Source organism: Phaseolus vulgaris, chromosome 6, assembly GCF_051622355.1.
Source record: "Phaseolus vulgaris cultivar YP4 chromosome 6, ASM5162235v1, whole genome shotgun sequence".
Taxonomy (NCBI): domain Eukaryota; kingdom Viridiplantae; phylum Streptophyta; class Magnoliopsida; order Fabales; family Fabaceae; genus Phaseolus; species Phaseolus vulgaris.
Genome location: NC_143503.1, coordinates 1,222,501 through 1,235,661, shown reverse-complemented (window position 1 = coordinate 1,235,661; position 13,161 = coordinate 1,222,501). Strand labels below are relative to the sequence as shown.

The following is a 13,161-nucleotide window of genomic DNA, read 5'->3' as shown; positions in this document are numbered from 1 at the left end:
TCTGCCATGTGCTGCGCCCTATCCTGCGACGCCACAACAATGTCGTCTACATAGGCGTAGACATTCCTCCCGAGCATCGGCGCCAGGACCTTGTCCATTAACCTTTGGTACGTGGCGCCCGCGTTTTTCAGCCCAAAAGGCATCAGCTTATAGCAGTAACTGCAGGTCTCAGTCATGAACGCAGTTTTGCTCTCATCTTTCGGGTGCATCTTGATCTGGTTGTATCCTGAGAAGGCGTCTAGGAAACTCAACACCTTGCTGCCGGAGGCACTGTCCACCAAGGCGTCAATGCTGGGCAGCGGGTATGAGTCCTTTGGGCACGCCTTATTCAAGTCTGTGAAGTCCACGCACATCCTCCACTTTCCATTTGCCTTTTTCACCAAGACGACATTGGCAAGCCACTCAGGGTATTGAATCTCCCTGATGTGGCCAGCCCTCAACAGCTTCTGCGTCTCATCCTTCACCACCTGCTGTCGCTCCTCATTGAACTTTCTCCTTCTCTGGCGCACGGGGCGGACCGTGGCATCCATGCTGAGGTGGTGACATAGGAAATCAGGGTCGATGCCGGGCATATCCGAGGTAGACCATGCGAAGGCATCCAGGTGGCGCGAAATCACTCCTGCCACCCCCTCCTGTTCTTCCGGGCTCAGCAAACTTCCTAACTTGAATGGCTTGCCGCCAATCTCCCTTTCTATGGCGTTAGCCGCCGGCTGCTCCCGGCTATCATCCTCTATGGGCACCGCCTCTTTCACGGGGGCCGCGTCGTCATGGCCTTCCTCCATGAGTGAATCTGCTTCGGGCGTCACCCTCGCCGGTATGGCCTCATTAGGCGTCGACCCAGCGGGCGTCGCCTCAATCATTGTCGTGTCCGCGCTCGGCGGGCGTTCATACACCATGAAGACGCTCCTCTTCGACTTCAGGCTGTTCTCATAACACTTTCGCGCCTCCTCTTGATCTGACCTCATGACTATGACATTGTCGCTGAGATCCGGCAGCTTCATCTTCATGTGACGCGTGGATGGCACCGCGTTCAGCCGATTCAGCGCCGGTCTGCCCAGCAAGATGTTGTAGGCAGAGTTGGCGTTCACGACCAAATACCGGATGCTCTCCGTACGCGGCGCCTTGCCGTCTGTAAACGTCGTCCTCAACTCCAGGTACCCTCGGACCTCCACTTGGTTGTCCCCAAACCTGTACAGGCATCCCGTGTAGGGGCTTAGAAGGTCAGGGGACAGCCGCAGCTTGTTGAACTTCCCTGGTCGACTAGGACCCTGTGCACCTTCCTTCCGGCCGTGACAACCGAGATGACCACGGGGTCGTTATCGTGCGGGATCACATCCAGCAGGTCCGCTCTTCTGAATACCAAGTCCGACTCCCATGGCTCACCAGATATTCTTTCCTCAATGGAGTTGACCCCCCTGGCATACTTCTTGCGTTGGGAGGCGGTGGGTCCCCCGCCGGAGAAACCTCCAGCGATGGTATGAACTTCGCCAAGGACGGGCATTTCATGTGCTTCCTGCGCCTGTCCTTCCATCGTCGCCGGTAGGGCAGCAGTCGCGGCGGGTTCTGCTACATAATCCTTTAGGAACCCACTTCTCACCAACTCATCCAGCTGGTAGCCCAGCGACAGGCAGTTATCCAGGTTGTGACCGAAGGCTTCGTGGAACTCGCACCAGGAGCCCTTGCGAGGTCCCAATATTTTGTTAGTCTTGGCCGGTCGTCTCAACCTTTCAGCAATGTTGGGCACAGCGATCAAATCCTTCAATTCCACCACAAAATGGTATCTTGACGGCTTGGCCCTTTCTCTGGTCGGGCGCTCCACTGGCGCCGGTCCCCGTGGCTGGGGCTTCCTGGCCTCATACGGGCGTCTCCTGTCCGCCTTTCTGCTTTCCGTCGTGGTCTCATTGACCCTGACGGGTTGGGCCCGCGTCTGTGCCCTCGGACGTGAAGGCACAATGCTGACACGCTTCATGTACACTTCCTCTTCAGAGGCTATGTGTTCCACCGCCCGGCGCCTGATCTCAGAAAAAGTTCTTGGGCGTCTTTGGGTGATGGACTCGTGGAAAGGACCGGGGCACACACCCCTCCTAAAGGCACACGCAATCATGTTCTGGTCCGTCGCTCCAACTTTTACCACCTGGGCTCCGAAGCGGTTGATGTACTCCTTCAAGGATTCCCCTTGATACTGCTTCACCCCAAAAAGATCATATGGCTCAGGGGGTGGGGGCCTATTGGCCAAGTATTGCTCCCTGAACACACTCGAAAGTTGTCGGAAAGAAGTGATATGAGCGTCTGGGAGGCTGATAAACCAATCCATGGCGTCTCCCGTAAGGGTGCTCATGAAGAGTTTACACTTGGCGGCGTCAGTACCGCCAACTAGGACCATCTGCGTGTGGAAGGCGGAAAGATGTGCCTCAGGGTCCTCCCTTCCAGTAAAGATTGCCTTGGGTCCCGTGAATGTATTGGGGACCACAGCGTCCAGGATCTCCTGCGAAAAAGGAGTGGAAAGCTCCCTGGGTGGAGTCAGAGGCTCCATCTCATCGGGTTCCTGTCCCCCCCGGTTATTTCTCAGATTTCGACGTAACTCCTCGTTCACACGATGGAGCTCCGCGTTTCTAGCTTCGGAGGCATCGAGATCTACCTGCATGCGATCCTGTTCCAACCTGGAATTCGCCATATCACCCTGCAACCCCTGTACCATTTCCAGGAGCTGCTGCAGGGTCATTTCCTCGCCTGCAGCGTGTGTGTTAGCTCTCCTAGTTGTGGCCATTCTGCTCTGCTTTCTCGAAGTAGGTTTCTCTCTAATTTGTGATGGGACTGATGTTTTATATCGGCCCCACGGTGGGAGCCAAATGTTCCTTCCGGTTGACCTGGGTCGTCTTCGTGCGCAACCCTTCCCGTCAGCTAGGGACTCCTTCCCACTGGTTATCTGTGGATTCCTGCAAAAAGAGGACAAAAGGGCGCCCTAGCGGCCGTTTGCACTCCGACGCTCAAGTCAGCCAGCAAGAAACACCAAAACTGGGTACCTCCGTATCTGAGCACCGCGTATGGCACTCTGAAGGTGCTAAAAAACTCTCTCTATCTCTATCTCGTGTATATTCTCCCTCTGGCAAAAGTATTCCCTAGTCCCTCGTGAGCAACCTCAAGGCTCGAGCAAGCAACTAGAGTGTTTCTGGTCAATTGCCAAAAGTTCGAACCCCCTTTCCAACATTCGAAGCGCTATTTAAGCTACCCCCGCATTCAAAACACCTTAAAGCGCATTTAATCATAAAACGCTCAGCGCATTTAAGATGTCCGAAACGCTCGGGAGCAGTTATAGTGCTTTAAATGCTCGAAACGGAAAAACGCGTTAAAACGTATTAACTCACTTTAATTACCTTGCACCTGTCAAGTTGGCGTTACTATTCTGACTTGGCTACTGTACACGTGGAGGGTCTCTCAGCACCATTACCCGGTCTGAGGGTGTTTCCACGCCTGAGACCTCCTATCTGGGAGTGCAACTGCACGAGGGGTGACTTTTTGGGTGCCAATTCATGCCCCCAAGTCTCTAGTCACTCACTGTGAGAGCGTATCTACCTTCCTCTCGCACCCTACACCTGGTTGCCCCTAGGCATGACCCCTCTCTCGGGTCGTATCTATCCCAAGGGCGTCTCTGAGGAGGCAGGGGTACTTCACAAGTCAGGTTGCTGCGCACAGGCGCTATCTCTATGGCCTTTAAGCCACGTTTCTCTATGGCCTTTAAGCCACCTTTCTCTTTTCTTCATCACTGTCCCCTGGTCATCAGGATTTGAGGCTTTCCCACAGAGCCGCCCCCTCCATGGTCTTTCCTACCCATGGGTATCGGGGGGTAACACCGTGGCTGCCTTGGTCTTACGCCCTTTTCCTTTGGCAAAGCCTTTCTTGGCGGCGCCTTCTCTTGGCGACGCCTCTTCTCTTGGCGACGCCCTTCTCTCTTGGCGACGCCCATTCTCTTGGCGACACCTTTTCTTCTTGGCGACGCCCTTCCCTCTTGGCGACGCCTCATGTTGGCTTTGACTTTGACTTTGTCAACGCCCGGGGCACGGGACGGTACATCGCCCATAGGGTGTCTCAAACATCAAAGCGTTTTATCCCTTAACACCTGGTACCTGGCGCCTACGCCTAAGGAGGCGCCTGCTGCGGCGGCGCATCATCCCAGGGTATCTCTGAACGTCGAGCCCTCTGGCGGGTGCCGTTCCCTCCGTGGTCTTTCCTTCCCACGGGTATCGGGGAACAACCCTGTCAGCGGCCCATTGGCGTTTTAACAATCTCGTCTCCCTCCACAGTCTTTCCTACCTGTGGGTATCGGGGAGGCGACGCTTCTAGGGACTGGCTTCTACTCCTTCGATTCCGTCTCCCTCCACAGTCTTCCCTACCCGTGGGTATCGGGGAGACGACGCCTCCGCTGACGTTTGGATTGGCGACGCCCGCTACTTCTCATGCTGGCGTCACACTCTGCGCCTTTCCTCTCTGGGCGACGCCTACTCTCTAGGCGACGCCTACTCCTTTGGCGACGCCCTTCTCTTGGCGACGCGTCATGTTGACTCTGACCTTGACTTTGACCTTGGTCCTAGTCGACGCTTGGAATCCACGTGTCATCCACGCGGCACCTCTCGTACGGCTGACGGGATGCACCGCCACCTGCTCTGACACCTCCTGCACACCTGACCTTCTCTTCGACGGCGCATCGTACCCTCAAATATTCTATTGACGCGACGTTTCTGAACGCGAGCCAGTGGTGCCAGGAACATTCCCCCATCTTCTGGCACGTGGACCTATCGCACGGTGCCCCATTTGCGTCGTTTGGCGCTATAACTGCAACACTCACATTTGTGTCGCTTGGCGCTCTAACCGCAGCATTTATTTCTTCAAACTCTCGCAACTTTCTTCATCATTCCCGCTCTCTTTATAACCTATCTGCATCCTCATTTCTCATCACAAAGAGTTCTTCTAGCGTTTGTTCCCACTAGCGGTTTACCCTTGTGTCACCAGTGAACTATTCACCTTTAAACCTCCCAGATTCCACTTAGGCATGTCTTCTCGTGCCCCCCCTCACAGAGTTGGTTCCAAGGACCTGTACACCTGGGCCTCGAGCGAGCTTCTGGACGAGTGCTCGTGCCTGCTTTCTACCAGGGCCATAAGGGAGCACAAAGGGGACTCATGCTCCTATGACCATCGCGCCTTCGCGAGGAGGCACGACGACGACATTGTCGTGCTCCCTTGCACTCTAGGGGAGCCAGTATGCGGGGACGAACGGGCCAACGACGGGGTCCCTTTCTTTTATTTCTATCAAGTGGTTTTCAAGACCGTCAACGTACGCTTACCTTTCTCCAAGTTTGAGAAAGAGGTGCTGACGGAGACCAATGCTGCTCCGGCCCAGTTATACCCCAACAGCTGGGCTTTTGTTAAGGCCTTCGTGATGGCATTTCATGTGTTCTTCTTGAATCAAAGTAGTAAAAATGGATGCGGAAGCAATGGGTGAGTGAAACAAAGCCCTCCTAGGAGTTGTGATGGCTTTGAAGGTGCATGATGAGTATGAATTAGAGAGGTTCGGCCAGCTCTATGAAGAAAGGTGAAGGGAGTGAAGTTTATAGCCTAGATTTCTAGGAGAAGTATAGCTAGTGCACAAAATGGGCAGCATAACAATACTCAAATAAACTTGTCAAATACAAAGAGATAGCCTTCCTATTTATAGGCTATTTGGGCTTAAATGTTAAGCTACATTTCTAAGGAAAAGAAAACCAAAATTAAATCTAAATTCTAAGCCATGTGCCATGCAATGACCGGCCACACAACCCTAGGTTCTAGAAGGTTTCCTTCACAAAGTTCTTTCTACACTACCTATCTTACTAAGTACCCCTAATGGGCCTTTTATGCAACAAAGCCTCTTCTCTCCCAAACCGTAGCTTTGGCCCTTGTGTGTGTGAAGCTAGACGGTCTAGGACTCTTCATAGATGCTCCTCATGTAGCCTTGGCCTAGACGCTCCTCATCATGGCTACACGCTCCCTTTGTGAGGCTAGACGCTCCTTGTGAGGCTAGACGCTCCTTTTGGAAGGCTAGACGGTCTTGGTCTTGGAAGCTTGGCTTTCATAGTGTGGTGAGCTTGGGCCTTCCTCCATCATCCCCTCCCTCTGGAAAAGGATTTGTCCTCAAATCCAAGGCTTTGCTTAGGGGGTGGTTGTGGCTGGATGGTGTCCATCATCTCCTCCGGCTTGAGAAGATCTATCCTCAGATTTGCATTCTTGATCTCAGATAGCAGCCTCTTGCTTCGTCAAGGTGTGTCCTCCCGGATCAAATGTCAATCTATGTGACCCTTGAAACAAAGCAAAGGAGTGAGGGTGATCTTTTGAAAAACAAATAAATGTGGGAAGTTGCCATTTTTGTTTTTCTCTTGTTGTGGCCAACTTCTCACAATACCTCCCTTTTGAGGGTTGTAGGTGCCCTCTAATCCTCTTATGTTTTCTAAAATTTTCAAAAGGAGTTACTTTTCCCTTAGGCATAATCTTTTTAAGACAGAGTAACAACTTTATAAAGGCAAGAGGACATAGAACACATACAACTTCGAATGGAGAAATATGAGTAATTTTGTGGATTACTCCTTTGTATGCATGCTTATAAGGGAAAGGATTCTTATCCCAAGATTTGTGAGTGTCTCTCATGATTTCGTGAAACATAGAAGAAAGAGCTATGTTTTCAAATTTTGGAGCTCTATCTATTATGTTGGAAAATAAATCATGGAGGCTTGTCACATTTCTTAGGAAGAGATTATCCACATCCTTAAAGAAAGAAAAACCCTTTGTTGTCCTAGGAAGCGCCAAAATGGAATGTGTATCTTCCCAAAGATCTTTTACAAAAGGTGAAGGAGTATAAAGTTCATGAGACATTGCTTTGGGCGTAGTTTGAAAACAAGAATTGTACCTAAGGTAATGTCTTTGAACTTCTTTTCTCATGGGGGACAAAAGTTTTCCTTTTAAAAGCTCTAGAGTTTTATCAACTCTAATTTGTCCCATGAGTTCTCCTTCATGAAGAATTTCTCTTTTATGTGTGAAGGTAGTCTCGTTGATGGAAATTTCAATTTTTTGCAAAGGTTGTCTCAATAAGACATGACAAGTTTCTTTAGGCACTACTTCACATAAAAAATTGTCTTTGTAGATGCCTATAGATGACTTGACCTTCACTTGGTGATTTCTTGGCATGTATGTAAAATAATCTACTATATTTTTATCTATGCAAGCCTTTTTTAAGGATTCTTCTTTTTTTTCTAGGCTTGCAAGTGTTCCTTTACAAAAGGTAAGGCTAGATTGTTCAACAAGAGGTATATTTTCAAATGTATTTTCAACTTTTCCTTCTTGTTGAATGACCTTGTGGGAAGGAACACTCTTCTCCCACACCTTTTGTTTTCCAAGGGTTTTCTCTTGCTTTTCTATTTTTACATTTTCTTTACTCTCACTAGCTTCTTTTTCTTGGCTACTATTCTCATCTTTGTCCCTTAAGATCATAGATCTTTCATTGAAACATTGAGATGCTGATTGATCATTGCCAAGGTATTCTAAACATGGAATTTCTCTAGCTTGAGTGTGAGAGATATGCTTGGTTAGGTTTTCTTGTCTCTCTTTCCTAGCTCTCCTAGGGAATTGTTGATGATATTCATTTTTCCTAAGACTTTCTTCCCCAAGATAATCATGATGTTTAGAGCTAGATGCATGAGAATGTAATTTTTTTGAAAATTGAGACTTCTCATTCTTTGCTTTAGTCAAAACATTAAGTTTAGTCTCACTCTCCAATTGTCTATATGCAATTGATTGCACAGTTTGTGAAACTTCTTTCAAAAGAGTTTTTAAAGATTTTAATTCACTTCCAATAGACTTTGTAGAATGAGAAGAAGAAGACATGGCTAAAGCTTTGTGTATACAAGTATTTTACCTTGAGAAAACTTAGGAAAGTCAAAGAAGGTAGTTTTCCAGGTAAGGGAGGTGAGTCACAGTGGACTACTTAAATACCAAGCCTTTGCCTTAGCCAAAAACTATCCCTCAATGTCTTCACACAAAGCTTTCTCTTAGTAAACCACTTGGAACACAATTAAGTTGAGAAATCAGATTTTAATGCAAGAAAACAATGCATGCTAACTAATTAACAAAGCTAGACGGTTTTTAACAAAACTTAAACAAAATTAAACATGCAAAGCGTAGCTAACAAAGCAAAAGAAAAGCAAGTAACAATTACTAATCAAGAATGCTATACTATTCGGCCCTAGGTGAGGCTTCTTGGACACTTTGAGCCCTTGAAGACACACTCACCGTCTAAAGCGTAGTTAACAAGGTAATTAACAATAAACCAAGTTGTAAAGGAGATAAGAAAACCCCCTTTGTTGTTCCTCTTTTTTTTTGTTAGTGCACTTTCTTTGTTGTCTTGATTGTTGATCTTCTAGGTGTTTGTAGTGTTTGTTTCAAGAAGCTTGTTTCGCCTTAGCTTGACTCCTCCTTAGAAAGTTGGCTTTAATTCTCCAATTTCCAGCACCTATTCACAAGGGCTTAACCTTAAACCAAGTCAATTTCCATGCACATAAGCACCAAGAGAGAATTAAATTCCAGCACCCACAAAAGAGAGGTCAAGAAACAAAAGCAAGAAACAAATTTAATTGAAAGAAAACAGTACCACCAAAAGGATTTATAATATGACAACTTAGAAAGAGATTCAAGAAATTAAAGCAAACAATTAAAGGTACTCAATAAAATTTGGCACACAAAAGGAATTCCTAAAGAAAAGCACTAGATTAGATGACCAAATAAAAAAACAGCACCACTGGAAAATGTTGTGGGCCAGAAAACAGTTTTGTTCCCCGATTTATGCTGAGCTGTAATTGTAAAATTTGTTTCTGAAATTTGGATACAAGAAAATTCAGGATCTTAGCTAAATTTTGGCTTTGGAATCACCTAAAACGCATGCACCATTTTTTTTTAATAATTTTTGCAAATTTGGTGTGCAGTTAGGCCAGCTGGAACGCTCAAGATTCGCACTCTGATTTTGTGAGATTTATCATTTTTTTTCTGTTGCTTCTTTTGACCTCATTCTTTTTTTGTCTTTTCTATAACACCTTAAACTTGCATTTTCCAGAAATTCAGAATTTTCCTATGGGTGGAAAATTTTTTATAAACAAAACAGCCCAGAACAGAGAGGTGTTACAGGGGAAAACTGGAAAAACTGGAAGAAAACAGCAAGATAACCAAATTAACACAATGGAAAAAGTGAGAATGGAAATTGTGTATGAACTAAGACACAATTATGAACTCAAACTAAAAATAAAAAGCATCAAAGGATCAAAATAACAGCAGATTATAGCAATATAAAGAGACCCAAAACAAGAAACAATCAAGCCAAAAAAAAGGACTACTAAGAATTGATGACAATATGGATGAACATGACTTGACAAAACATGTATAGATTCAGAAATTTAAAGACTCAAAGCATAATATGAAGCAAAATAATGAAAGCAATAAAGACTCAAAGCCTAAAACAAAATAGCAACACAAAGGTGTATGGAATCCTATCACAAATTGCACAAGAACTTGTTCAAGATCAAATGAACAAGAGTGCTTGGGTTGGATCTTCCACAAAGCACACCAAGAACAAAATTAAAATATAAAAACAGCAAGACAAGTACGGAATTGAAATGACAAAGATGAAATAAAGAAGAACTGAAATTAAAAAGACAAGCTACTCATCTTGAAGAACCAAAAGCTCATGATACCAAATGATGGCATTTCATGTGTTCTTCTTGAATCAAAGTAGTAAAAATGGATGCGGAAGCAATGGGTGAGTGAAACAAAGCCCTCCTAGGAGTTGTGATGGCTTTGAAGGTGCATGATGAGTATGAATTAGAGAGGTTCGACCAGCTCTATGAAGAAAGGTGAAGGGAGTGAAGTTTATAGCCTAGATTTCTAGGAGAAGTATAGCTAGTGCACAAAATGGGCAGCATAACAATACTCAAATAAACTTGTCAAATACAAAGAGATAGCCTTCCTATTTATAGGCTATTTGGGCTTAAATGTTAAGCTACATTTCTAAGGAAAAGAAAACCAAAATTAAATCTAAATTCTAAGCCATGTGCCATGCAATGACCGGCCACACAACCCTAGGTTCTAGAAGGTTTCCTTCACAAAGTTCTTTCTACACTACCTATCTTACTAAGTACCCCTAATGGGCCTTTTATGCAACAAAGCCTCTTCTCTCCCAAACCGTAGCTTTGGCCCTTGTGTGTGTGAAGCTAGACGGTCTAGGACTCTTCATAGATGCTCCTCATGTAGCCTTGGCCTAGACGCTCCTCATCATGGCTACACGCTCCCTTTGTGAGGCTAGACGCTCCTTGTGAGGCTAGACGCTCCTTTTGGAAGGCTAGACGGTCTTGGTCTTGGAAGCTTGGCTTTCATAGTGTGGTGAGCTTGGGCCTTCCTCCATCACTTCGACATCCTTTTCGGGTTCCTGGGTTGTGCCCCTTCGGTTGATATCTTTTTTCACTTCTTTGAGGTGAAGAGGCAGAGGAATAATCTCTGGGTAACCCTCTGTAACGTCCCTGGCAGGGTTCTCCTGACCCCCTTCCAGAACTCATTCACTGGGTGGAAAGGCAGATTTTTCAAGATTTGTCGTTCTGACCTCGTGCCCTCCGCATTAGACGGGTTTCCACTGTACTGGGTAAGGGAGACGAGGGCCCTCAAATCTAAACCTTTCAAGAAACTCGCCCCAAATGACCAGGTGGTTTGCCGGATCCTCACTGAAGCCGGAGGCTTTGACTCCGCCACCTTGATCAGTTTGGAGTTCAACGCTGGAAGCCTAGAGAAGTATATATGTATGAGCCACTGCCCTAGTAGTTTCCGCCTTGGTTGTTTTCTACTGTATGTGTTTCGCTGTATGGTGTCTCTGACACGTCCATTCCCTTTTATGCAGGCTCGAAGATCAACCAAGAGCGGAGATCACAGCTTAGCCAGGCATTGGGGACTGGAAGTGAAACGTTGTCACCTTCTCCACCAAGCTCACTAGGTAAATGAGGGTTCCACCTACAACTACTTCGAGGTCATTCTGGTGGATGTTGCCCCCAGTGCTGTGAATAACGACCTAAGAATCAACTGGCTGGGCCACCTAGCCCTCAAACACAGGGAACTTCGTGGCCTCGCTTCTGCTGGGAGAAGTAACAGGGGTTTCCGTGGAAAAGGACATCTGTACCACAAAAATCGTCCATCCCGCAGGGCAACCTGGAAGATGAAACAACAACCTTTCTCTTCAACGTTATCGCTGATTTTTTACTGTTATCGTATGTTGCTTTATTTTCCGTATGTTTGGAGTGCTGCATTTGTACCCTTATACGATCACGAGCCTGTAGTGTTTGCCCTATTCATGTTAATCCCGTTTGCCACGAACATTGCTTGTAAAATTACTTTACCATGCCTTTTCTTTACGTACATCTCATATACCGCGCGCTTTTCCTCTTGGCGACGCTTTCCTTCCTGGCGGCGCCTGTATTTGGCGACGCTTCTGCTTCTTGGCGACGCCTGTACTTGGCGACGCATTGCTTCTTGGCGACACCTTGCTTCTTGGCGACGCATTGCTTCTTGGCGACGCATTGCTTCTTGGCGACGCCTTGCTTCTTGGCGACGCCCATCGCCGCTTCAAACAAGGAAAAGATAAAGGCCGAAAACCAAGGCAAAGTTTTTTCTGAAACTTCTTTTTTCTTTTATTCGGGTGACCTCATTAAAAAACCTCGGGAGGGGAAAAAGAGCGTCCCCTTGAATATACTGTTACACCAATTTTTACATAAGTCAACTAAAATAAATTTCAAGTTGGCAGCATTCCAGCTACGAGAAATGGGACCACCCTCCAAGGTCTCTAGATTGTATGAACCGTTGCCTTTAGCTTCGGTGACTCTGAAAGGTCCAGTCCACTTGGGAGACAGCTTATTCTCCAGCTCGTAGGGATGGGCCTTCCTCATGACTAGGTCGCCGACCTGAAACTGCCGCGGCTTCACTTTAGAGTTGTACTGTCGCTCTACTCTTCTTTTTACCGCTTCGGCCTTTATTCTAGCCTCTTCTCTGGCTTCGTCAAGCAGATCCAGATTCACCCGCCTCTCTTCGTTAGATTCCTTAGACACGAAGCTTAAGAAACATGGCGAGCTTTCGTGAATTTCCACCGGGATCATCGCATCTGACCCGTACACTAAGCTGAAAGGCATCTCCATAGTGGAAGATTGGGGCGTGGTGTGGTATGCCCATACAATCCTTGGCACCTCTTCCGCCCACGCCCCTTTGGCCTTCTCCAGCCTCCTCTTCAGCCCCCTTAGCAAAACTCTATTCGCTGATTCCACCTGTCCATTGGTCTGTGGATGTTCGACTGACGCGAACACCTGCTTGATGCCTACTTCGGCACACAAATTCTTCAACTGTTGGCTAGCGAACTGGGTCCCGTTATCAGATATCAGCCGCCTAGGTACGCCAAAACGGCACACAATATTCTTCCACACGAAATGTTGAACTTTGTGCGCGGTGATCTGTGCTACGGGCTCCGCTTCCATCCACTTGGTGAAGTATTCGATGGCAACGATCAAATACTTCATCTGCCGGATTGCCAGTGGGAACGGGCCCAGGATGTCGATTCCCCATGTATGGAAAGGCCACGGGCTGTATATGGATCGCAATTCTTCCGGCGGCGCCTTGTGCCAGTCGGCGTGCTTTTGGCATTGCCTGCAACGTTGAGCATGTCACGCGCAGTCCTCTTTTACTGTTGGCCAGAAGAAACCTGCGCGTATTACCTTGGAGGCTAGGGACCTTCCCCCTACGTGGCTCCCGCAGATGCCTTCGTGTAGCTCCGCCATTATCCTGCTGCACTCGTCGCCACTTACGCACGTTAGGATAGGGTGAGTGAAACCGTGCCCGAACAACACCCCATCCACCAAAGTATATCTTGTGGCGTTTCTTTTGACCTTCTTACCCTCTTCGGGCTCCACCGGGAGAGCCCCATCCGCCGGTATCGCTTGTAGGGCGTCATCCAGTGTGTCTCCTCGCTAAAACACACACCCGCATTTGCTCTCCTCGGCACATCCGCGTAGTGCCGATGCGGGCACCCTCTCGCGTATCTCTTGGGTCAAAGAGCAATGATTC

General features: G+C 47.5%; 1 protein-coding gene across 1 annotated transcript; it reads right to left on the bottom strand.

The window, feature by feature from the left end:
- Positions 1-1,213: 1,213 nt before the first annotated feature.
- LOC150026248 (uncharacterized) lies at positions 1,214-2,767 on the bottom strand. The gene has a single exon (XM_090303332.1). It carries the CDS (start codon positions 2,765-2,767, stop codon positions 1,214-1,216), a length of 1,554 nt encoding a protein of 517 aa, XP_090159458.1.
- Positions 2,768-13,161: the final 10,394 nt, after the last annotated feature.

Coding starts and splice junctions, on each gene's coding strand:
- LOC150026248 (XM_090303332.1), bottom strand. CDS start 2,767: ATGGCCACAACTAGGAGAGCTAACACACACGCTGCAGGCGAGGAAATG.